The sequence below is a fragment of the Macrobrachium rosenbergii genome, chromosome 25 (genome assembly GCF_040412425.1).
Source record: "Macrobrachium rosenbergii isolate ZJJX-2024 chromosome 25, ASM4041242v1, whole genome shotgun sequence".
NCBI lineage: Eukaryota > Metazoa > Arthropoda > Malacostraca > Decapoda > Palaemonidae > Macrobrachium > Macrobrachium rosenbergii.
The window spans coordinates 44,272,982-44,299,022 of record NC_089765.1 but is presented as its reverse complement, the minus strand read 5'-3'; the positions used below and the strand labels follow the sequence as shown (position 1 = coordinate 44,299,022).

Below are 26,041 nucleotides of genomic sequence, written 5' to 3'. Positions count from 1 at the left end.
CACAAATTGAATTAGGATTACAATCATGCCCCATGCAACTGGTGCAGAGGACATGAGGGTCAACATTAATAGGAGAGTGGAAGTGTGTGCATGGTTTACTGTCAACACCGGGACATATACACAAGGCACTGCCCTTCCCCCCAGACAGATGGTTCATGGGTTTGCATAATGGAATATCAAACACACAATCAATCAAAATACAGAAAGATCTCACTGGGAAAACAGCAAGCTATGCAGAGGGAGGAGATGCACGTCAACATCACTCAACGGCTGAAAGCAAATTGGAATGTTTACATCCGGGTGGGTGGGACTCCCACCAGCTGTACGGTAGTTAACTGCCTAACCACCCTGTTCAAAAGTTAAACAGCTGTTCTAGCTTCGCTGAAAGTAATTCTTAATGTAAAGGATCGACGGTTTGTATATTGTGTAAGAACAAACATGAAACCAGTTTTACCACTGTTAAGGTAATAAAGTCGTAGGGTTGCTCAATATCAGAATGAACAATTATATCAGAATGCTGAAAACACAACACACAAGGTAAAATAAGGGGTTGGATTTGCATTATATCATAAACGAACGTTACTCTCCAGATACAAGCAGAGCAACACACTAATGTATATCAAGAAAACATAATACTGTATAAACAAACGAATCAGTCGAATGGCAGGCACAGAAGGAAGAGCTACACATCTCTCTCTCTTCGCAGCCAAAAGTAAAGTGCAGTGTATACCAACTGGTGGGCAGGCTCCCACCCGTAGTCGGTAGTTAACTACGTACTCCACCACCTTGTTTAAAGTTAAACGGCTGGTCTCAGGCTGCATTGAAGGTAATTCCAATTATAAAGACCAAAAGGTTAGTATATTGTGTAGGAACAAGTAAGTGGCTATAGAGGCTTCTTCTCCTACTAAATAAGCCTCACAAGAGAAGAAGACACAAAATGGCATTTTCCTATACAGAGCAACATGCTTCAAAATGAAAACTGTTTTACTTGTCTTCAAAACATAATGTTCAGTCAAAATGCATGGAAAAAAACGCTCATACAAGATACAATTTTATTTGCTAGTAATCTTTAATGTCAATAAATTGTACCATTATAGGTTCAGCTACAATCAACATATCCATTCAATATTGAAAAAAGGCCAACTTCAAAATGGAGAAAAACTATGCATGTTTTGCTTTCACTTCCAGCAATGTTATTAATAAGACTTGTCACTAATCCTTTCAAAACATTACGTAAACATAAGGGATACATAATTACAATGATTACAAAATCAGTTGTCTTCTGTGTGAAAGCTGAGCAACCTGCAATCAAGTCCCAATCATAATTCTTTGTAATGTGATTTCCAACTTCTAAGTACTACTTTACAATGATTTAGATTTGTTTTGCCACAACTTAAGACTGATTTTTTCTTAAGTCTGAAATAAACAGAATATATTCAAAATATGTCCAAACAAGAACAAACCATGCATGTGAAATGATGTAAACACATTTGTAAATGAAAGTTCCCATATTATTCTTGTTTAGTCTGCAATGCCAAATTTCACTTGGGTTCTTTTGCTTGTTTTTTCTTAAAGCCAAGGGAACACGAAATTCCGTAATATTTTCATTAGAGCTACTATTCACCTGTGAACATGCAGTGATTTACTTCAGTGCATAATACCTTCTGTCAGTCAGTCTGTCAGATTTTCATACATTAAGCAGCATTTTTACAGTTTTTCTTGCACAAAGCTAATTGCACAGCATTTAATACAGTACTGTATTCAAACTTTAGCTTCAAAAGGAGCACCATTTACAAACTAGAGGAAAAAATAAATCTCAAGCAATGCTATTTTTGGTTAGGCTTCAACAGTAAATTTTTAAATAAACATGATGCTTAGAAGACAATACAATATATTACAATTTATTGTCATTTATTTAAATCACACTATGTAAATTATGTCTTGTGCGACTCCGGTTCCTTAACCAAATGCATTAAAGTTTGCCAATCTCTGCATATTCATTTCCTCAAATGATGCACTATAACTAGTTTTTCCCATAACTTATTTACAAGATCACTGATATATTTATACAGTATATCTCACACCAGAAAGTTTTTACTTATTTTCATATACGTACAGTATTATAAAGGAAAACATCTTAGCATTAAGTTTATGATACACGTGACACTAACACTTAAATACATTATAATCTGATAAAAATTTATATTATTTATATCACAGGAAGAAATGATTCATCTTGAAGAAATAATAATAATATTTCAGAAACCTGTGATTCTCACCTTTCCTTATCCCACCCAACCATAATTGTTACAAGACAGTAATTATCTTTTTTTTTATATATGTATATCTGGAGGCACATTTTCACTTTTCAAATTTCTTTATACTTTTGCACAGCACAATCCATAATGCACTCTCAAAAGTATCCCCAAACTTGAACGCTTTCAGCCAATAATCAAGCAGCTATTTTTCACAACCCATTACTAAACCTTAATGAAAAAAATTAAAAAAACAAAAGATCTCAACATCCCCATTTTCTACTATAACAAGGTGTCTGTTTCAAGTTGATGATGTGATGAGATTTGTGCTGCGCTATCACTTCCAGGCACATTTTGAGTGATGTAAAGAAGGTAAGTGGAAATGAGAAGGAGTGCTGTCAAGAAAAGAAGGATGACAGTGGACATAGTATTGAAAAGATGGCTATACTCATAACGAAGATACCACATTACGACCATCACGCAATAAAGAAGAGGGGCCTGAAAAAAAAAGTTCAGAATATAGTTTTGATTTTTTCAACAATACAAATAGATCAACTATGCTCAAATATTCCCATGAAAAAGTAAACTAAAATACGGTTTTCATCATGAATTACCCTGGTTTTCTCCAACAATTAATGAAATTCTTCTTTCACCCTGACTTAAAGAAATACTGTAGTAACTAATTTCAAATATATGACTCTACATCAAAGTTTTACCCTTTCTTGATATTAAAAACCAGCAAACATACACAGCCAAGGCTACATAATTTGATATGCCCAATATCATGCTTTTTAAACTAGTTCCATACATACAACATACCCTTCCATTATTCCCGACTAACTCTGCATCCCATAGGAAGATATTAAATGATGCTATCACTACTAGCAGTCAACTCCTCAACTGTATGTTTACTGTATTGTTACCAGTTTATATTACATCGCTGAAAATAATTAAAAATAAGACACCTAAACTTGGAAATAATAAATAAAATAAAGTAATGTACTGGTACTTTCATTTCCAGCGTAGAAGCCTCTCTTTAAAGCAACAGCAGACTGCAGACCTGCTACTTTCCTAAAAGGGAGCCACAAAGCTACCTGAAATACAATGTTGTAGGCAACACCATTTGTTGTTCCCAAGATTCAACTTATCAGCAAGAGTTTCAAGAAAAACTAACTCCCCTGTCTTCATCAAAGTCTTCTGCTTCCCATAACTTACAGGTCACAAACAGGATAAAAATTCATGGTAAATTTGAAGAGGCACACATTACCCTCACTCTATGTACTAGGTATTGCAGTATACTTTGCTACACGTCATCACAAAAACAAATAAATAGGAAATTTACAATTTGGCATGCTCCACAAGACTTGAGAGCCACAGAAGCTCTGAGTTTATCCACTGAGGTTCTAGAATCTCTCAGGAAAGGTTAATGTCAACATGTGACAAGGGTGAAATTCTCCATAAGTTGTCTATCCTCATAAAATCCTGCTGAAAAGACAATAATTAGAATATACTTCCAAGCATAAACTTTACCCAGGGTCTGACACAGGAAGTTTAACCCCTGGGTAGTGGGTTAATGTGGCTTTTCTTAGCAACATTCACTTCAGGGTGTGTCCCTGCCTACACGTTAGGGTAGAGGAGACTTTACCCTTGACAGGCAAATCTTTTAGACAAAGACACTTCAAACTCAAACCAGTGGGTAGAGGTGACCCTTTATTATTATTAATATAGTTTAACCAGACCACTAGCTGATTAACAGCTCTCACAGAGCTGGCCCGAAGGATTAAAATAAAATGCAGTCCCAGGTCTAAGCCATAGGCTAAGCACTGGGACTAAATGATGAATGAATTATGAAACTTTAAAATTATGCTAAAAGGCATATGCTTTCACACTAGAATACAAGCACACGTTAAATAAATTTACTCCAGTTTCCATCTGCACCATAAAAATAAAATAAACAAAACCGAGTACAGTAATGATGAAAATCACAATAACTTAACATTTTCAAAATTTGATTTCTGGATCAGGGTCCTGTGTCAGCCAGTGAAATAATCCACTCAGCACTATTTCTAGGTAATTCCGTTGCTAGATACCAGAGAAAAGCTAAATGTAAAGCTGGGGTTACTACCCCCAGAGCGAGCTCCAAGAAATGGAGTCGTATATGGTAAAGGGTGAGATTGTCACAATCACGGGACACTGCCCTATAAAGATTCCCAATGTCAAAAGTCCCAACGAGAGAGGTGCCGATACAAGCCCATGCACTACTCGCGGACTGTACGCAAGGCAACACTAGTCGCATTCCATTTTAGCACGCGATTTCGTTCACACGTAATTTCATTGTGATCCTTATTTTGTGCTCTTTTTTTGGCATTTTTATGGCATCCTCGCAAGGTTCTTCTTCAACAACTTGAGTACCAGTGTTTTATTGTTTTTTAGGCAATTGAGGCTCCTTATTTTCCTTTAGTTTAATAGTTAAAGGGATTTATAACGCCCGTATCGATCTCCTCTCACGGCGTCTCATGACCTCTCTTGGTCTTGGGTCGGCATGTTTGTTTTGTGTTATTTATTTGTATCCCTTTTTGTTTGGGATATTTTCCCAATTAATGATTCCTAACTTTAGTGGGTTTGATTAATTTTATGTTTGTTCTGTACCCCTTTACTACGAGCTACCCCCTCGGGCCCATTCGCTTATTATCATGGCTTCATTATGCCTTAATTTTGTCCCTCACTTCTCTTAGCCTTTGGGAATCTTATTTTCATTGGTACTGTTACGGTTTTTTACTTTGTTTTTATAATTTTGTTTATTTTGTGAATTTTGTGTTCCCTTGCTGGTCAAGTGCTGTCTTGCTGTTTAGGCTACGTGGTTCCCCCTCGGGCCTATTCGCTTATTATTTTGGCTTTATTTTGCCTTATTTTAGACTCTCACTTCTCTAAGCTTATGGGAACATGATTTTCATTGGTACATTTAAGTTTTGACCTTGTGCTTGGATGCTTTTGAATTTTGTTGATTATTTTGGGTACTTTCATTTAACTGGAGGTCGGCCATTTCCCTTCACGTTCATGTCGTGTTGGGCCTGCCTATCCTCCTACATGTACCTTATAGAAAATTTTTGTTTTATTATGCATTATTTGAGTTATTAGTTAGCCTTTATCCCTCTCCTAGGCTTCCTTCCTTTGCATCGCCTCAGTTAGGTTAGCCTAGGGGTTGGCTATAGCACTTTTTCCCTTGGGGAAAAATCGTTAAGAGAGGGCGATCTCGATCTGTGCGTATGAGTTTCATGTCTGTGATCTCGTTCTGTACATATGTGTTTTATGTCTGGTGCTTCCCTTTGTTTGGTTTTGGCTTGGATATATTGCCTACGTCCACCCTCTCCCTGTTTCGGCTTTTCACTTAGGCTAATGTTCCTAATAAGTTAATCTGAAATAGCGAGGGTTTACCTGCGTAGCCTATCCCAGTTCAATCCTTCTTTGGGTTGCTTACCAAAGGTGACCGGGAGTGCTCTCCCCACTCCTGTTCACACTCCTTTTACCGACTATATATTATTTTGTGGTATCGAGAATCCCCTTCTCCCCCTTTTACCCTTTGCTCTCTCTCCCCTTGATTCATTTTCAAGGTTTGTTAACTTTCCAAGGCTTGAGAGCAATTTATCCTTATTTTGTGCTGTAGCCTACATCCCCTCCCTCTGCATTGATTGGTTGTCCCTCGGTGTGTCTGACCTTATCGGTTGGCACCCCACCTGGACCTGGAGGTGACCGGGAGTGCTCTCCCCACTCCTGTTCACACTCCTTTTACCTTTCTTTGCTCTCCTGGCCGTAGAGGTTTTTGTCCTTCCTGTCCTTTTCTCTCGCTCTTGTCGTGCAACACAGCTCACATAGCGAGGGGATCTATGAGGATCTCTGGGTGCCCGGGGAGTGCTGCCCCACCCCTGGTCGCTACTTTGAGTTACCAACCTCCTGGCCTATCCTTCCCCCTTCCTTTTACGTCGACTGTTTCCCTTCATGGTGCTTTCTACATGTTCGCACCTCACTGTTGGGATCTCATACGAGGCCAGTTAGCGTTTTCCACCTAACTGTCTTCTGTTTTATTTACTTTCGGCATTCCCCCTCCATTTTGCTACTACCTGTTCGGTGTTTCATTATCTTGTTGGGCGCTCTCCTTGCTTACTGCTCCGGCGGTTTTAGTGTTTAGCGGTCGGCGTTTATTCCCCCCACCGTTATCACTTCGTTCAGGATATCCTCCTCCGGGGGTTTTCCTCTCTTGGCTCTGAGTGCGCCCACTTCCGAACAGTTCATAACCTTCCCACTATGTTTGTATCCGTCACATATTGTTGAAACATGGTCGCTCCGGAATGTCCCGTTGACTCTGTTTTTATGTCTTTGAGATTTGTCCTGTTAGCCCGGTTTTCTCTCCGGTTTTCTCCGGGGGTTTTCCTGGCCTGTCTAGGCTAAGTCGCTGCTACGGTACTCTGCTCCGGCATACGTTCCAGCATGCCCACTTCTCACATGTTTTCTGCTGGTTTTGTCGAGTGCAGGAATGCTCCGCTATCCTGCAACAAACCAGCGGTCACGGAGTCTATAGTTCCCGTTCCGGTGCGCAGTCTGTTTTGGAGAATTTATAGTTTGGCACGGAAGCTTGTGAAGTACGCTATGCTCTCCCCGAGCAGACTTCTTGATGAACCCGTAGGTTTTATATACACCTGTTGGTTTTGTCTCCGCCAAACTCCGCCTCATGTGGCTTATTCTTGGCTTAGAAGGTTGTAAAGTACGCTATGCTCTCTCCGAGCAGGCTACCTGATGAATCCGTAGGTTTCATATACACCTGTCGGTTTTACCTCCGTCAAACTCCGCTTCATATGGCTTATTATTAGTGGCTCTTTCGGTGTTTGGGCTCTCTCCAGGCGAGATTCTCGGTGAATCGGTAGGTTTCATGTACGCCTATCGATTTCCCTCCGCCGAACTCCGTCTCCGGGCGAGATTCTCGATAAATCGGTAGGTTTCATATACACCTATCGGTTTTTCCTTCGCCAAACTCCGTCTCATATGACTTATTAATAGTTGCTCCTCCGGTGTTTGGGGTCCTAATTTTCCCCCTCCTGGAGGCCGGCCGCAAGTCTCGTAACTCTTCGCTTCACACCCTCTAGTCCGGGGTCAGCAGCTTCGGGCGAAACGTAGAGTCGGGAAATTCCTATGTCCTTTCGGTGGACACTTGTAATATTCCTTTCCTTGGCGCCCAGTTCTCAATGTCAGTTGCTGAAGAAGTTGCTGCCCCTTTGTTTACTGGAGTCCAAGAGTTGACCCGGTCCTCTTAAATTAAGTTAGCTGTTTACGGAGAGTTTTCTGAAGACGTTGCGGCCTTCTGTCTCGTTCTCGAACCTGTGAACATCGTCCCGGAGCGATAAGTAGGTGCGAGAATAAGTGAGGCAAACCTTTTCCGCTTAGCTCGGAATAAAGTGAGGCAAACTTTTCCTTTAGGGGATTCGTTAGCTCCTCATCCCTTTTCGACGGTTCCTGGTCTACCGTCCCTAAGGTGAAATCAGTCAAGAAAGACCCTTTTTAAAACCAAGAAGACCCGCTCCAGGGCCCCCTCGAGGACACCTCGGATCTCTAATCTGGTGCTGTCTACGAGTTTGGCCTCGTCTTCTGGAAAGGGACACGGCCCAAGCAAAGCAAGGCGGTTACCCCCTCCTTCCTTTGTTGCAGACTCTTTTACGGGTCTCCTTATAAGGAGCTCGATTTGAGGGTCATTGACAACCTATCAAACTATCTATCTACCTCATGGTCCGTGCCTTCCCTTTCCCAGGAGCTTAAATCCCAAAGAGATTAATCTCAAGACTCATTGTCAATGGATCACCTGTAAAATCCTGCTCCGTTCCGGAATTCTATCGTTCCAGACACCTCCACCTCTTTTCCCCTTCGGTCTGGGGAACCTTTGGCGCCTAACCCTTTATGCTTCCCAGCATGAAGGCACCCTCCTATCGGGGGTGTGGGCACACTGAGGTTGGTGGAATTGCATTTCTTCCCTTCCGGCCTGGTATCCCCTTATCTGGGTTTTACCAGACTGTCAGAAGGAGCATGGTATCTATCTGGCAAGATCCCTAAGAGAGCCATCATCTTCCCTAGGGGCTGGGCACATCGTCTCCGTTGAGAACTCTAACGGAGTGGCAGGCGGAGAATTCCAAGTTCACGCCAGCTATGGGGTCTTACCGTGCTCTCTTTGAGAGACCTGCTTCCTACCCCTTGTGCTCTGAATGTAGCCCCTCTTATCAACAGGCTTGTTTCGAAAATAAACCGCTGACGCATTTCCGGGAGACAGATATCACAGATACGTTCACAATGAATCTTCTAACCCCGGACAACGCTTCTAGTTTATTCAGCGTACAGCTCCCTAAGCTTCCGCAGTCAATTCCCGGAAGCTGAAAACAGGGTGTAAGACAAGCTTGCCAGGCCCTGGAATCCTTTGACTTTAACAGAAACAATGTCTGTGGTATATAATGGCGGTTCATTGTTTCGGGTCCTGATAAAATCTCTCTTGTCAGGTTTTCTGCAGGTCCCGCTTTATTTCATCAGTCCGGTTGGACAGCTGAAAACACATTTTTCGCCAGCCACGTTCCGCCTTGAGCCGAGAAGTCTTATGAACAGTTTCACCTGGAGAATTAATCTTTTCCCCAGGTGGGCGTTGTTACGGTCCGTCTGGGGCTACTAATGTTAATCTGAGCCTCCGTTCTCGTGGGTGTCTACCTTACGAGCGGAAACAATCTGATCTTGCCGGGTCCTATCCCAAGTCCGGCAAGAAGTTCATGTAGTTCAAGCGGCCCCCTGCTCAGGCGGTGGTGCAGGCTCTTCAGGTTCCTGCCTCTGGACAGCCGTCAGCCTCTCACTCCCAGCCTCCACCTCGATGTGTGCGGGTTCAGCCAACACATCAACCCCTTGTAACTCCCCCGTGTGTCTCTGCCTTCCCCATGTGCCTCCGCCGGAGTTTTCTTTGCTTCATACGAAAACCCAAGGAAAGAATTTTCACTAGACATTCTGCCAGAGGCTCTGACCCTCGGGGTTATCCTAGGAGCAGGGAAGCATCCTGCTCCTCTCCGAGAAATTGGGAAGGCATACGCTTCAGAGGAGGCAATCAAGCCTCCTCCCAGTATTACTTCTCATATGGGTGGGAGGCTGTACCATTTTCGGGGCCACTGGAACTTCAGTCCCTGGGCCCAGAGTATAGTTATCAAGGCCCGGGGTGGAGCTGGACTGTATGTCCCCCTCCCCCAATCAGGTTCGGTCAGTTACCGGCCAGAGTTCTGGAGGACTTTGTGAATGGCCTGTCAGGCCTTTTCAGTCTGCCAAGGAAGTTCCCTTCCACTGGAAAATTTTTCCGGGCGTGTCCCGTTTATTTTCCTCATTCAATGCGGCAAGTCTCGGTTGCTTACAGTCTTGTGGGTTCGGATCCTACTGCTCCGTGGAGCCGTAACCACCTCTATAGACCTTTCCGCCGCTTCCTTTCACATCTTGGTTGCAGGAAGGTTCTATCCCTTCTTGAGATTCAGACTCGGGGAGCAGGCGTACCCCTTCAGGTTCATGCCCTCCTCAATGCAGCCCCCAGATTCTTTGCCAGTTTGAACAATACCGTAGTTCAACAGCTCCGGTATTAGATGGTTATGCTAGCCGCATATCTAGTTGCCTGGCTCATTTGGGCACCCAGCGTCGGGAATTGCCTGTGGGTGCCGGTCATTATAATCGGTTTTCTAGAGTCTCTGGGCTTCTAAGTACACAGGAAGGAATCCCACCTGATTCCAGAGGGTAGCCTTCAGTAGTTGTGAATCCAGTGGAAGCGGAAAGAGATAGCAAGGGCAACCTAACATTTCATCAACACAAGCATACCTCTCGCCGTGCCCAAGAAAAGGTCTTGGGCTCTCTCCAGTTTGCTTCAGTGACGGTTCTCCTTCTGAAGTCAAAGCTGGAGTTTATAACCGGGGTATGGCGGAGTCAGGGCGTGTCTCCCTGATTCCTCCTATTTGAATAATGGCCTCCGGCCTTGAACAACTGTCAAGAGCTTATCGAGTCAGTTCCTCTCCAGCTTTCCCCTCCGGCCTCAGTATTCCACACCGTCACCTCTCTGGGCGGGTGGGGTGGATATTTTTGGCCCCATGAAGTACATGGAACTTAGTCGGTCACGTTCCGGCAGTTCCATATCAACGCTTTGGGGCTGTGGCAGTCTTCCTGTCCTTGGGAAACTTCTTCCTCCCAAGAGGATTCATTTTAGGCTGGTTCTGAACAAAGCAGCAATAGTGCGCTCTGTAAACAAGTGGGTTCGAACTCGAGTTGCATCATTCAGGTTATGGTTCATTCTTCTCCATAACCAACAGACACAAGTGCCTCTGTCTGCCACCCTTCTCGTAGGGGTCCAAAAAGGTCACTACTTTTTCCCTATCCAGGGCCTCCCCTGGTGTTGGAATAGTCCTTAGACGGAGCGTCATTCAGGTAGTCTTGTGATCTTTTCCTGGACCTGGAAGTAGGTCTGTTTGCAACCCAATTCAGCCACAAACTATCAAGCTGCCACGACTGGTATAAACTCAGCCTCGTCAGCCTCCCTCAAAGTTCTGGTGCCCTGGCTTTGTGGTCTTTGTGAATTTTACAGTTTAGGAGGAAACTGATATTGGTCCTGTTATTACTGTTTTCCTAAAATCAGTCAAGGGATCCTACTCTACTGCAGTATGGTTCTGCAGTTAAGTAACTAGCACTCTTCACATAGTTTTTGAAGCTACAGTAATGATGCGGCCGCATTGGCCCCGAGGAAAGTGTTTTGTTGGAACCAGACTCACAGGCCCTTAACTTTCATCCCTAAGGTCTGTGTTCGTCTGAGACCAGTACTCCGTCCACATTCGGTTTCCTGGTCTTTGAGTAATGTATCGGAGTTAGCCCGGTAACCAACAATCATCTTGTTCTTACCTTTCTTTGTTGGGGAAGACCCAAATTTTTAATCAGCTTAGCTTCTAGTGCTAGTTTTCCTGTACTGTTTGCCCTGTCTAGCGGAACCAATCATTTTGGTTTCCCCTCATCAGGGGTAGTGTTGCGAATTCCTCACCCTAACTTTCTATCTACAGTTGAAGGTCCTCATTTTCGGTCACCTTGGAAAGTACTCCCCTTTCACAAGGTCTGTCTCTGTGCCCAGTTTTCTCCTTACAGGCTTTTTTAGACAGGACCTCGCAATTTTGTCAGGTCCTCTCTTTATTTAAAAAGGGGGGGGTACTGTCATTGTGTCTGCTATTAGGCAGAAAGTATTTTCTTAATACAAGCCTATTCAGGTTCAATTCTAAAGCTAATGATCTTAGACGGTGGCCACTTACATTATTTTCATTACATGACTTTAGAGGACCTTACTAATGTTCAGGGTGGAATTCTCCCCTAGTTTTCATCGTCTCTATTTAAAGTCTTTAATAGCATAAGAATGATATTTATTTCTCTGTTATTATTTCACCGGCTGACACGGGACCCGATCCAGAAAAAAGGATTTTGACAAAGGAAAAATCTATTTCTGGGAGGGCCCGTGTCACCCAGTGACCCACCCTGTTTTTCATTCTCTCCCTCCCATGGTAAACATCATTCTAGTGGGGTGGGTGCTAACATGGAATGCGACTAGTGTTGCCTTGCGTACAGTCCTTGAGTAGTGCAGGGGTTGTATCGGCACCTCTCTCGTTGGGACTTTTGACATTGGGAATCTTTATAGGGCAGGGTCCCGTGATTGTGACAATCTCACCCTTTACCATATACGACTCCATTTCTTGGAGCTCGCTCTGGGGGTAGTAACCCCAGCTTTACATTTAGCTTTTCTCTGGTATCTAGCAACGGAATTACCTAGAAATAGTGCTGAGTGGATTATTTCACCGGGTGACACGGGCCCCTCCCCAGAAATAGATTTTTCCTTTGTCAAAATCCTTTTTTTTTATATATAGTTGCCAGTGGCCTTTTGTATTTTCATAAATACTTTCTATACTTTATCAATTAAATTACACTTCCTCATGAATATTAAAACTGAGTCAATTGAAAATGTTGCAGACTGATAACATTTTGCCAATCGATCCATTCCCTAAAGTTGACAACCAATGTTGGTTATATTTTGGACATTCACATAACACATGTTTAACTGTTATTATCAATTTGCATTCTGAGCATTCAGGAGCTGGTTCATCTGGGCTGCTCATTAAGTGTCCATGTGTCAGACAAGTATGACCTATTCGGAGACGTGTTAGAATTACTTGCGCATGTCTCTCTCCTGGGTCTGAAGAACTCCATTTTTTAACTCCAGGTTTTATTTGCTTCAACTTATTATTTTCAGGTTCTTCATTCCATTTATTTTGCCCTTTCTCTATAATGCCTACTTTTATGTATGTTATATAATCGTTAACTGGGATATTCACATTAGATCGTGTCATATGGGCTGCTTCTTTAGCTGCTTTATCAGCCTCTTAACCCTTTAACACCGAAGCCCTATTTACAAAAACGTCTCCCGTATGCCTTGGCGTTGGTGAGTTAAGCGCCAAAGCGGAAAAAAGTTTTTTTCAAAAAATCACAGCACACTTAGTTTTTAAGATTAAGAGTTCATTTTTGGCTCATTTTTTTGTCATTGCCTGAAGTTTAGTATGCAACCATCAGAAATGAAAAAAAAAATTATTATCATATATAAATATTGGAATATATGACAGCAAAAAAAAAAACTCGTATATAATTGTATACAAATCGCGCTGTAAGCAAAACGGTTAAAGCTAATGACTTAATTTGTTTTAGTTGTATTGTACACTACATTGCGATGATTTTGGTATATAACAAATTTTAAAACAATCAAAGCAACACAGAGAAAATATTATCACAAAATGATGCATGAATTCATAATGTGCGGATGTAAAAAAAGTTTTTTTCAAAAATTCACCATAAATTGAAATATTGTGCTAGAGACTTCTTGTTTGTTGCAAAATAAAGGTAAATGATTGAGTATTACTAGAATGTAATAGTTTTATCTTACAATTGCAGTTTTTGACCATTTCGGTCAAGTTAAAGTTGACCGAAGGTAGAATTTTTTCTATTTATCGTGATTTATATGAAAATATTTCAAAATTGATAAAAGCTACAACCACAAGTTATTTTTTGTTGTATTCTACATGCAATTGTGCACATTTTGATATATAAAACCTCATGTAATGGCCAATAGAGAACGGTGCAAAATTTACAACAAAGTGACTAAAGAATTTCTGAGATGTTCGGCAGAGTTAGCGCGCGCGGACGTAAGTAAAACGTTTTTTTTTTTAAATTCACCATAAATTGAAATATTGTGCTAGAGACTTCTCGTCTGTTGCAAAATGAAGGTAAATGGTTGAGTATTACTAGAATGTAAGAGTTATAGCTAATAATTGCATTTTTCGACCATTTCGGTCGAGTCAAAGTTAATTGAAGGTTGAAATTGTGGCACTTACCATGATTTATATGAAAATATTTCAAAACTGATAAAAGCTACACCATGAGTTATTTTTTGTTGTATTCTACATGAAATTGCACACATTTTCATATATAAAACGTTATGTAATGGCTAATAGAAAACAGTGCAAAAATTACGACAAAGTGACTAAAGAATTTATGAGATTTTCAGCAGAGTTAGCGCGCGCGGACGTAAGGAAAAATTTTTTTCAAAAATTCACCATAAATCGAAATATTGTGCTAGAGACTTCTCGTTTGTTGCAAAATGAAGGTAAATGATTGAATATTACTAGAATGTAAGAGTTTTAGCTTAAAATTGCATTTTTTTACCATTTCGGTCGAGTCAAAGTTGACCGTAGGTTGAAATTTTGGCACATCATGATTTATATGAAAATATTTCACAACTGATAAAAGCTACAACCATGAGTTATTTTTTGTTGCATTCCACATGAAATTGCACAATTTTCATATATAAAACTTTATGTAATGGCTAATAGAAAACAGTGCAAAAATTACGACAAAGTAACTAAAGAATTTCTGAGATTTTCAGCAGTTAGCGCGTGTGGATGTAAGGAAAATTTTTTTTTTTAAATTCACCATAAATCGAAATATTGTGCCAGAGACTTCTCGTTTGTTGCAAAATGAAGGTAAATTATTGAATATTACTAGAATGTAAGAGTTTTAGCTTACAATATCATTTTTCAACCATTTCGGTCGAGTCAAAGTTGACCAAAGGTTGAAATTTTGGCACTTATCGTGATTTATATGAAAATATTTCAAAACTGATAAAAGCTACACCATGAGTTATTTTTTATTGTATTCTACATGAAATTGTGTACATTTTCATATATAAAACTTTATGTAATGGCTAATAGAAAATGGTGCAAAAATTATGACAAAGTGACTAAAGAATTTCTGAGATTTTCAGCAGAGTTAGCAGGCGCAGAGGTAAGGAAAAAGTTTTTTCAAAAATTCACCATGAATCAAAATATTGTGCTAGAGACTTCTAGTTTGTTGCAAAATGAAGGTAAACGATTGAATATTACTAAAATGTAAGAGTTTTAGCTTACAATTGCATTTTTTTACCATTTCGGTCAAGTCAAAGTTGACTGAAGGTTGAAATTTTGGCACTTATCGTGATTTATATGAAAATATGTCAAAATTGATAAAAGCTACAACCATGAGTTTTTTTTTGTATTCTACATAAAACTGCACACATTTTCATATATAAAACTTTTTGTAACTGCTAATAGAAAACGGTGCAAAAATTACGACAAAGTGACTAAAGAATTTCTGAGATTTTTCAGCAGAGTTAGCGCACGCGGACGTAAGGAAAAATTTTTTTCAAAAATTCACCATACATTGAAATATTGTGCTAGAGACTTCTCGTTTGTTGCAAAATGAAGGTAAATGATTGAATATTACTAGAATGTAAGAGTTTTAGCTTACAACTGCATTTTTCGACCATTTCGGTAGAGTCAAAGTTGACTGAAGGTTGAAATTTTAACACTTATCGTGATTTATATGAAAATATTTAAAAACCGATAGAAGCTACAACCATGAGTTATTTTCTGTTGTATTCTACATGAAATTGCGCACATTTTCGTATATAAAACTTTATGTAACGGCTAATACAAAACAGTGCAAAAATTATGACAAAGTGACTAAAGAATTTCTGAGATTTTCAGCAGAGTTAACTGATGCTTTCTAGTGGGAGAAGAAAGAAACTCGCGCATGCGCAGCTGGGTTACACTTGTAAACAAAACAACAGCGTGATCCGTGAACTCCCAGCATCCCTCAAGGCGCGATTTAAAATTTTTCGCAAACTAGGCCTGTAAGTATTTTCCCGCGAATATTTAAAAAAACTTTTTGTGGTCGACATATTTTACGTCCACTCGGCACCCGACAGACAAATTTTGTCGACGTAAAATATGTCCAGTCGGTGTTAAAGGGTTAACTGATTTTTAATTATATAATATTTCAATGGAGAAATAGTGATAGAAAGTAACTTCTCAGATTACCTGTGGAAACCCTTCTCTTCAAGGATTCTAGCATTCGACCTCATGGCATAAATCCTATATACTACTACTACTACTACTACTACTACTACTACTACTACTACTACTACTACTACCACTACTACAAAGTGCACACAAGTAGTATCAGTTGTATTTCATTGTTGCCAGAGGTTGAGACTTTTTCACGAATAGCCAATTGTCCATCGAGAAGGAGGCAAGTTAATGACGTCATAAGTTACGTCATTATATCTTCGAAAGACATTCCTCTGAGTTTGCTGGCGATGTCTACAAGAAGTCGGTGTTACTCTTATAACTACCAGAATTATGCAACTTTCATAATACAGAATACAGTCAAAAATTAGGTAGGGATGTAAGATACCCTGCGACAAAGTGTCATCTTTGTCAAGCATGTTGATAAAATTTTATTCCGGGAAAACACCGGGACACCGGCTGTGAATCTCATAGTAGGTACCTGCGATGATCTTTAAGACACGACATGCCATTTGCACTAGAACCTTGATAAGGGTTTTGAGTGTACAGTCAATCCCCAGGATTCGCGGGGGTTAAGGACCACAACCACCCGTGAATGGCGAAAATCCGTGATAAGTTGGTACCCCCCCTCTCAAAATGCTTATAACTGCCTATTTTAACCCTTAGTGGATGGATCCCCTCATGAGAGGATCTCTAAAACAGGTTTTGGGTGGTGGACGGAATCCCTCTGAGGAGTATTAATGTTACACGCTATACAATTTGGCTGTATCAAGCGGGAAAGAGTTTCCGTCACTTCAATGGCCCATGAACGAATGGTGGCAACTTTAGAATTCAGTTCAGCTCAATCAGTGGGCATCTCTGGGAGAGCAGTATTGTTCTTGACTTGACAGAGGGATGTCTTGCTCCTCTCTCTTCCTTGACGTCTTTTTATTTATTTGCTCATAAATATACCCAGGGATTGCTGCTGGTTTTAGTTCCTATCTTTTATGATATGATGTCAGTTATAATTGTAATTTTGCAAAGAAAAGTGCAAGGAAATATTAGAAAAAATATATATATCCCCAAAAAAGTTACTGCATCTCCCGATCTCAGTAAATGTATGTAAATATTTTACAACAAGCTGTAATTATAATTTTACAAAATAAAAAAAAATATTAGAAAAAACAAGTATAACTTGGTAAAATTTATGAGTGTTTTGTAAAAGACGCCCCAAACAGGGTGGTAAATAGTCACTTTCAACTTCCCGTGGAAGGTAGGGAAAATTTCTTAGAACTTTTTTTCTTACACCATGTGCATTTGTATATCTTCTGCTTTCCACTGATGTGTTTTTTCTTAAATTGGTCAACCTTAAAGCTTGCCCGGTCTGGGGGGTTGCATGATATATAATTAGCCCGTCCCTTAAGGGTTAATAGTTCAAACACCAAATACCCTGTATACCTTGAACTAAAATGCTTATAACTGCTTATTTTAATAGTTTACTGACTATTTTAATGGTTCAAACACCAAATGTACCTTAAACTATCATCCTAAAACACTTTACTATAATTTCAAAGTCATCTTACTACACTACCCTTAAAAATCTAAGGCTTACAGCTTCATGTGAAAACTAATCAAGTTACCCCTACATTCTGGGACACCCATTTTCTCTCATACAGTATTCAAGTTGTCCCATTTTTTTTTTAGTAAATAAGGGAAACATTGGTAATTCACAAGTATTGTACAGGGAACAGTCAAGTACTGTACCTAATATTTAAATATGCATTAAAAAAATAAATACATTTTGACATTTTGCTGTTTACATTATTATTTAAAAATTAGAAAATTATTTTATCATAAAAAACATATTTTGTCATGAAAATCAAATGAAAATACAGTAATTAGTGAATGTTGCTCTACAAAAAATTCGCAAATTAGTGAATTTTTCGTGATGCATTTGGAAATACATTCCACAGAAAAATATGATTAACTGAAGCTGTGGATGCTGAACCGCACTACAGCAGGGGGCCAGTGCAGAGTATTTCGAACAGATTGCAGTGCTGCTTTTGATTTAGTACATCACAAAGCACTTATTTATAAACTTCAGAATCTTGGAGTGGGTGGATATGTTTTAGGAATACAAGCAGCCCCTGGTTATCGGCAGGGGTTCCGTTCTGGAGGTGTGATGATAATTGTAAATCGCCACTAACCAAAAATTGGTGATTTCTGGCGCTTTTCGGCAATTTTCAGGGCTTATCGGTGCCAAAAAGTGCCGATTTTCGGTTATCGGCGCCTCTGTTAGGTATGTATCATCGCAAATACCCAATTATCGGCGCTGATAAGCAGAAATTGGTGATTTTCAGCGCTGAAAATTGCCAATTTTCATCGCTAGACAAGCACCGTAAAACCATATCGCCATTAACCGAGCCCACCGTTAACCGGGGACTGCCTGTACTGTACTTCAAGATTTCCTTACAGGAAGGTAGCAGCGAGTTGCTGTTGATGTTATCTTTAGTGAACCAAGACCTATCGTGTCCAGAGTTCCACAGGGAAGTGTTCTTGGCCCACTATTATTTTTGGTGTATACAAGCGATATGGTTGTTGGCCTGGAAAACAAGACTGTTCAGTATGCCGATGATGCAACACCTGTGGGTGTAATAAAGTCTCTACTTATCAGAAATGAAGCTGCCCTCAGCCTCAATCGGGACATAGACCGGATCAGTGAATGGTGTAGTCGGTGGGGTATAAGGCTGAATTCCAGTAAAACAAAAACGTTGATTAGCAGATCCCATATAGATTTTCCAACCCATACCCCCCTTCAGGTGAATGGGACTTTGCTGAATGAGTCTGAAGCTTTAAATATTCTAGGTATAACTTTTGACTCACATCTTACTTTTGGGAAACATCTAATGAAAGTTTCGGCAAATGGCACACGAAAGTTAGGTATTGTTCATAAGGCCTCATATACAGTATTTATAACTGATACAATCAATGCAACCTGTTTTAGGTTATTTGTGCTTCCTATACTAGAATATTGTTCTCCAATGTGGATATCTACTTCTGCCAGAGGTTTATCTCTTTTAGATAGAGTGGTTTGTAGTGGTAGGTTTCTGTTTACCCTCTAACGCCGAGCCTTTATTTACAAAAGTGTCTGTCGTATGCCGGCGGCGTTCGGGAGTTAGCGCCGAAGTGGAAAAAAAGTTTTTTTAAAAAAATCACAGCACGCTTAGTTTTTAAGATTAAGAGTTCATTTTTGGCTCCTTTTTTTGTCATTGCCTGAAGTTTAGTATGCAACCATCAGAAATGCAAAAAAATATTATTATCATATATAAATATTGAAATATATGACAGCACGAAAAAAAAATTTCATATATAATTGTATACAAATCGCGCTGTGAGCAAAACAGTTAAAGCTAACGAGTTATTTTTTTTCTTTGTATTGTACACTAAATTGCAATGATTTTGGTATATAACAAATTTTAAAACGATCAAAGCAAGACAGAGAAAATATTATCACAAAATGATGCATGAATTCGTAACGTGCTGATGTAAAAAAAAGTTTTTTTCAAAAATTCGCCATAAATCGAAATATTGTGCTAGAGACTTCTGGTTTGTTGCAAAATGAAGGTAATTGATTGAATATTACTAGACTGTTAGTGGGAAAAAAGCACGTTAAAAGAAGAAGAAGAAGAAGAAGAAGTGTTTTAGCTTAAAATTGCAGTTTTCGACCATTTCGGTCGAGTTAAAATTGACCGAAAATAGAATTTCTTATATTTATCGTGATTTATATGAATATGTTTCGAAACTGATAAAAGCTACAACCATGAGTTATTTTTTGTTGTATTCTACATGAAATTGCGCACATTTCCATATATAAAACTTTATGTAACGACTAAAATGAAACGGTGCAAACATTACGACAAAGTGACGAAAGAATTTCCGAGATGTAGACAAAGGAGTTATTAATGGACGTAAGGAAAAGTTTTTTTCAAAAATTCACCATAAATCGAAATATTGTGCTAGAGACTTCTCGTTTGTTGCAAAATGAAGGTACATGATTGAATATTACTAGAATGTAAGAGTTTTAGCTTACAATTGCGTTTTTCGATCATTTTGGTCGAGTTAAAGTTGACCGAAGGTTGAAATTTTGGCACTTATCATGATTTATATGAAAATATTTCAAAACTGATAAAAGATACAACCATGAGTTATTTTCTGTAGTATTCTACATGAAATTGCGCACATTTACAAATATAAACTTTATGTAACGACTAATATAAAACTGTGCAAACATTACGACAAAGTGACGAAAGAATTTCTGAGATGTTCGGCCGAGTTACAGCGCGCGGACATAAGGAAAAAGTTTTTTTTTTTTTCAAAAACTCACCATAATCGAAATATTGTGCTAGAGACTTCCAGTTTGTTGCAAAATGAAGGTACATGATTGAATATTACCAGAATGTAAGAGTTTTAGCTTACAATTGCGTTTTTCGACCATTTCGGTCGAGTTAAAGTTGACCGAAGGTAGAAATTTTGGCACTTACCGTGATTTATATGGAAATATTTCAAAACTGATAAAAGCTACAACCATGAGTTATTTTCTGTTGTATTCTACATGAAATTGCGCACATTTCCATATATAAAACTTTATGTAACGACTAATATAAACCGGTGCAAACATTACGACAATGTGACGAAAGAATTTCTGAGATGTTCGGCAGAGTTACTGCGCACAGACGTAACAGAAAAGTTTTTCAAAAATTCACCATAAATCGAAATATTGTGCTAGAGACTTCCAATTTGTTGCAAAATGAAGGTAAATGACTGAATATTACTAGAATGTAAGAGTTTTAGCTTACAATTGCATTTTTCGACCATTTCGGTCAAGTTAAATTTGACCGAAGGTTGATGAAATTTTGGCACTTATCATGATTTATATGGAAATATTTCAAAACTGATAGAAGCTACAACCATGAGTTATTTTCTGTTGTATTCTACATGAAATTGCGCACATTTCTATATATAAAACTTTATGTAACGACTAATATAAACCGGTGCAAACATTACGACAAAATGACGAAATAATTTCTGAAATTTTTGGCCGAGTTACCACGCGGATGTAAGGAAAAAGTTTTTTTCAAAAATTCACCATAAATCGAAATATTATGCTAGAGACTTCCAATTTTTTGCAAAATGAAGGTAAATGATTGAATATTACTAGAATGTAAGAGTTTTAGCTTACAATTGTGTTTTTCGACCATTTCGGTCGAGTCAAAGTTGACCGAAGGTTGAAATTTTTTGTAGTCGACGTACGGTACGTCCACTCAGCACCCAATAGACAATTTTAGTCGACGTACGATACATCCAGTCGGCATTTAAGGGTTAATATACATATTAGCAGTTATGACTTGGACCATCAATGGATGGTCTCATTTGTCACTTTTTCATAATTTGTATTTTAACATATCTTTCATATTCACAATTGATCCCTGATCCCCTTTTCCTGCTGAGAGCAACCAGATTCGCTGAACAAAACCACCAATATGCAGTAAATGTGCCTTGCTGTCAAACTTCTTCGTTCCAGAGGTCCTACATTCCTCACACTGTTGGACTGTGGAACAGTCTCCATGAGGGTGCTGTGCAATTGGAACTTCAAAAGTTTGAGCGAAAATACAATGCATTACTATGCTAATGCTATTCGCCTTGCATTTTAATACATTTTTATCTACTTGTCAATTTATTAATTTATTTTTATAAGCGAAATCTCTTCTTTTTTTATTTCCCTTTACCTTCTCTTACTTCCTAATGAGCACCATATTCTTTGGGTGCTTGAATTTCAAGTCAACAGCCCCTGTGGGCTTGTTCCATATGAATAGGGTTCATCTTCTGAATAATAATAATATAAAATAATAATAATTAAAGAAAGACTGAAAAGAAAATTAAATTTCCAGGATGACTAAAAGGTTAATTACTTAACATCAGCTAACTTTACAAGGCCAGCAATAATGGCAAGTGATCAGTACCTGCTACCTGAAGAATTCACTCTTTCACCACTGTACTATCATGTAAACACAAGTGAAAATGACTGAAATACATTACAATATAAAAAATTAAAATTAATTACTGCAGTAATAAGTGATGGAATAGCAATCCTAGGCAAAGGGAACAACTGGAGAACAATCAACAAACCTGTTGACAGAAAATGCACCTGAGCAACAAGACAGTGCATGAATAGTGAGATTATCTTCTATCTGACAGAAAAGACTGGTGAACCTGGGACCATTTAGGAAGAAAATATATGGTGCATGTATATAATAAATGGGTTATGATGAAATACTCTGTAATTCTGAATAAAACTTTCCAAACATATAAGAGACAATGAAAAATAATTACAGCATATCAAACAAATTTTCTACACTTAAATGAATTATACAATTATCTGTATGATATTATGATTAAAAATAAGATTACTTACAAGTAAACTGGTAACATAAGCATCTTCATCTTCATGTGCAGTCACATTCCTAGTCTGGCTACTGTTCTGCCCCATTTGCTGGGGTTGTGATACATGACAGTGAACAACACAGTTGTCAAACAATCCATACTGAGCTAAAGTTGAAGAATCCTGACTAAGCAATTGCCCATTAAATATGAGTCGAATGCGACGGTTGGCATCCATTTCTATAGAAAAGTGTTGCCTGCAAGAGATTACAATACATAAAATAGACACTGCAAAAAACTACATAAAATGACAATTTATGTGATTTGTATTTTTCCTAACTATAGAAACCTGAGGTTTTTACACATGAATATGCTTCAGCGTGGCTGGAAACACCAGTTTAACTTTTAAACAAGGTGGTTAGGGAGTTAACTACCATTCAACTGGCAGGAGTCCCACCCACCCAAATGGTAAGCATTCACTTTGTCTTTCGGGCCAGGTATCAGAATGAGGGGTGGCATGAGGTGGGCATGTAACTGTATAGACCTCAGGTTTGTATAGTTAGGAAAAATACAAACTACTTTTCAAATGTGTCATTTGTTCCCATACAATATACAAACTCTCGGTCTTTACATAAGGAAGACCTACTTCCTTGGAGGGAGGAATCTGAGTAAGTCTGAACTGACTGGTAGTTCTCCACACCTGGGTCCTCTTCCTGGTCGAGTAGATCAGGAAAGAGCACCTTGCCTCTGACATGTTCAACTGTCAGACTTCCTGGCCTTTTCAAATGAATGGGTGAAAGCAACGTCCTTCGAAAAGGGGCTAGGATGAATCTGTGATGGAGACAATAAAGCAACGTATAAGCATTGGGTTTGTTTTATTGCCAGGCCCTTTCTCCCCTTGCTAGAGAAAGGGCAGGGTTGCTTCTATACATCTACTTATACAGATAATAGAATGGGTACTCGATCATGACACCTGCATCAGTTGCCAGTTCCAGCACATGACGGCTTGCTAACCTACCCTCTGCCCACAGGGAGAGGATGTAGGATGTTGAAAGAGGAAGGGAGGAGAGGCCAGTCACTCACACACGCTCTCTCTTTCATAACCGAACACCTTAGGTGAGATGCTACCTGTCCTCTTAGAGAAGCCTGGTAAGTACGCAACTTGTTGAGCAGCCACCACAGGACCCCAAGGAAAAAGTGTCCAAGGACTTGTGGGCAATGTCCTAAAGGTAAAAGGATGTGAAGGTGGTATGGCATGACCACACTCCCGCCTTCAGTACCTGAGGAACTGACAGATTCTTCCTGAATGCGACGGATGGACAAATGACCCTGACTTTGTGAGATATCACTCATAATGTAGTGGTGTCCTCACCAGATGCAGAATACGCCCATTTGATTGTTTCATGAAGCCAGAAAGAGACAGTGTTCTTATATACCTTTCTTGGTCAAGCCAGTACTAACAAAGAGTCGTCGACACTCAAGCCAGAGATGTCGAGTCCTCTGAAGATAGTACCACAGCACTCTAACAGGACAGAGTAGCATCTTGTCTGGATTATTACCAACAGTCCTCTAGGGAGGGGATCATAAGGGACTCGAATCTGGTGTCAGAAACCAACGGATTTTGAGTATTCACTACAAAATTCGGGACAAAATAGAGTGTAAATGATCCCCATCACCTTGAGTGTTTAACACTGGAGGAAAGTCCACGAAATTCACCTACTCTCTTTGCCGATGCCAGGGCAAGAAAGAAAATAGTCTTGAAGGTCAGATCCCTGATTGACAACTCTCATAAAGGCTCGAATGCTGCATGAGTCAGGCTCCTAAGAACCAGAGTCAAATCCCACGCAGGGGGCCTGAGCTCCCTGGGAGGGCAAGACCTTTCGAAGCTTTTCATCAGCAAGGAAACCTCCAGCGAGGAGGAAACGTCCATGCCCTTCAGATGTAGGACTAGGCCCAAGGCGGCACTACAGCCCTTTACAGCTGAGATGGAGAGAAGCTTCTCTCAGTGAACCCTCTCGATGTGGGACCACCTTGATGTGGTGAAGGAGATCTTGAACCCCAGGAATTTGTTCCCAGGTTTGAGTCCAAGAGTCTCATAAATGGTGATATATTTAATTGGACTAATTTAGAGCCGGACCATGGATTCCCAGGGGGGTTTGGTTCTGGGGACAGGACTCTCGGCATTCCATCTGGTTTGTCCAAAACATGATTAGGGTGGGGATGATTGTATGCTTGTAATACTCTCAGTCCTAGCAAGTGGGTTTGACTTACGCTTGGGCCACTCTAATCATGTTGCGCCATCCCCTTTGGGGTAGGGTAAGCGGGTAGACATTTGGGAGTTGGTTCTCACCTGTGCCATTAGTGGAAGAATAAAACCCATGAAAGGCTTGATGATATCTTTTTAAGGTTTTCAGATTTATTTTATTTTTTTATCTCTCTAACCTTTATGTCTAGTTGTTATAAGGATTTGAGTACCCCTGGGCCCTATGATGGTGCTATTCTGGCACAGATGACAACCTCTGTACCAACCTTGGAGATTAAAAGTTCTCCAAATGTTGATAACCTCTCGAAAAATAAATTGACAAATAGCAGTACAGGAAATAACAAATCTCCTGATCCCCATCCTGACTTCCCCTTCCATGGACCCTCTAGCCATGCTTCATTGATGACAACTTCAAGCAAGGACACAGACTTCTCTAAGAAATCTTCAACCCAAAATTAAATCCTCAACACAGCCAGGTTTGTGTGAAAAATTTGAGAATGCTCCATATCGAAGACTTACCAGTCAGCTGTGATTATGAAATGATCTCGACGGCTTTGAAATCATTTGGAACTGTTGTAGAAATCAGGATGAACTTTATTGATACTGAATCTAAATGGGAAGCTTGGGTTACCTTTAGTAGCCATGATCAGGCTCTAAAGGCTCATAGTATGATAAGTGCCATACAAATAGGTCAAGATACAGTAAGAGGAGCCTTACCAGACAAAGTCCCCAAAGACATGGACATTTATGTGCCATCTAAGTGGGCTCAGGATAAACCAGAGAGAAAGCAGAATGCAGATGTAAGGACTCCTAAACCTCCTATGTGGCTGGTAGCTTCAGCCGAGGAAAATTATAACTACTATAAATTTTGTAGGTTTCTTCAGAAAAAAGGTGGGAGGGATAAAGAGCGGTGATATTTCTTGTTTTGGGAAGCACTGTTCTTATTCATGTCAAATCCACAACTCAAGCATATATGCTGACCTTGCTGGACATTAAAAATGATGAAATGATTACGAAGATCAAGCCCCACTTAGGCTTTAGCTATGGGAGAGTACTATTTGATGAAGACCTATACAACATGACAGAAGGAGATATTCTAGAAATGAGCCCCAGTTCAGTTTGGAGAGTGAAAAAGGCAGCTTTTGCCAACATGATCATTTTAACCTTTCTAGACTCTGAAGTACCTTCTCATGTCATATTTAAAAATGAAAGGGTACGAGTATGTCCTTTCCAGCAAAGACCAATGCAGTGTTATCATTGTTTTAAGTTTGTATAAAATTTGTATAAATTACTCTAGTGTCCATCAGGATGATGAATGTAACAGAAAAGCAAGACGAGTTAACTGTCAACTGGAACATAAATCCAATAACAAAAATTGTGAAATTTACAAATTGGAACTGTCTGCACTAAATAAAGCCAATGAAGAGCATTTAAGTACTGGTTTTGCAAAAAGACAATTAGGACAACAACCTAGCAGCTATGCTCAAGTTCTTAAGCCACAACCCCTATCTACCACTAGGGGTGCAGTGGCAGCACCCTCTAATGTAGCAGGTGCATCGACCCCTGTGGTAGTGGCCCAGCCATCTTGGTCAGGTGCTCAGCCTGTTGAGGCTAGCGTACAAGCCTCCAAGGAGGATAAG

General features: G+C 39.6%; 1 protein-coding gene across 8 annotated transcripts in view; it reads right to left on the bottom strand.

The window, feature by feature from the left end:
* Positions 1-1,038: 1,038 nt before the first annotated feature.
* Positions 1,039-26,041, bottom strand: part of LOC136852622 (transmembrane and ubiquitin-like domain-containing protein 1) — a 120,410-nt gene continuing 95,407 nt past the window's right edge. For 7 of the 8 annotated variants that reach the window (XM_067127540.1, XM_067127542.1, XM_067127544.1 and 4 more), the window contains 2 exons: positions 22,173-22,395; positions 1,039-2,753 (listed from right to left, as the gene is read on the bottom strand). In XM_067127540.1, coding sequence (XP_066983641.1) covers positions 2,538-2,753; positions 22,173-22,395 — 439 coding nt within the window. In that variant the 3' untranslated portion in view covers positions 1,039-2,537. Of the gene's footprint in view, positions 2,754-3,077; positions 3,350-22,172; positions 22,396-26,041 lie in introns of those variants that run through there. The other variant, XM_067127547.1, reaches the window with a different exon arrangement.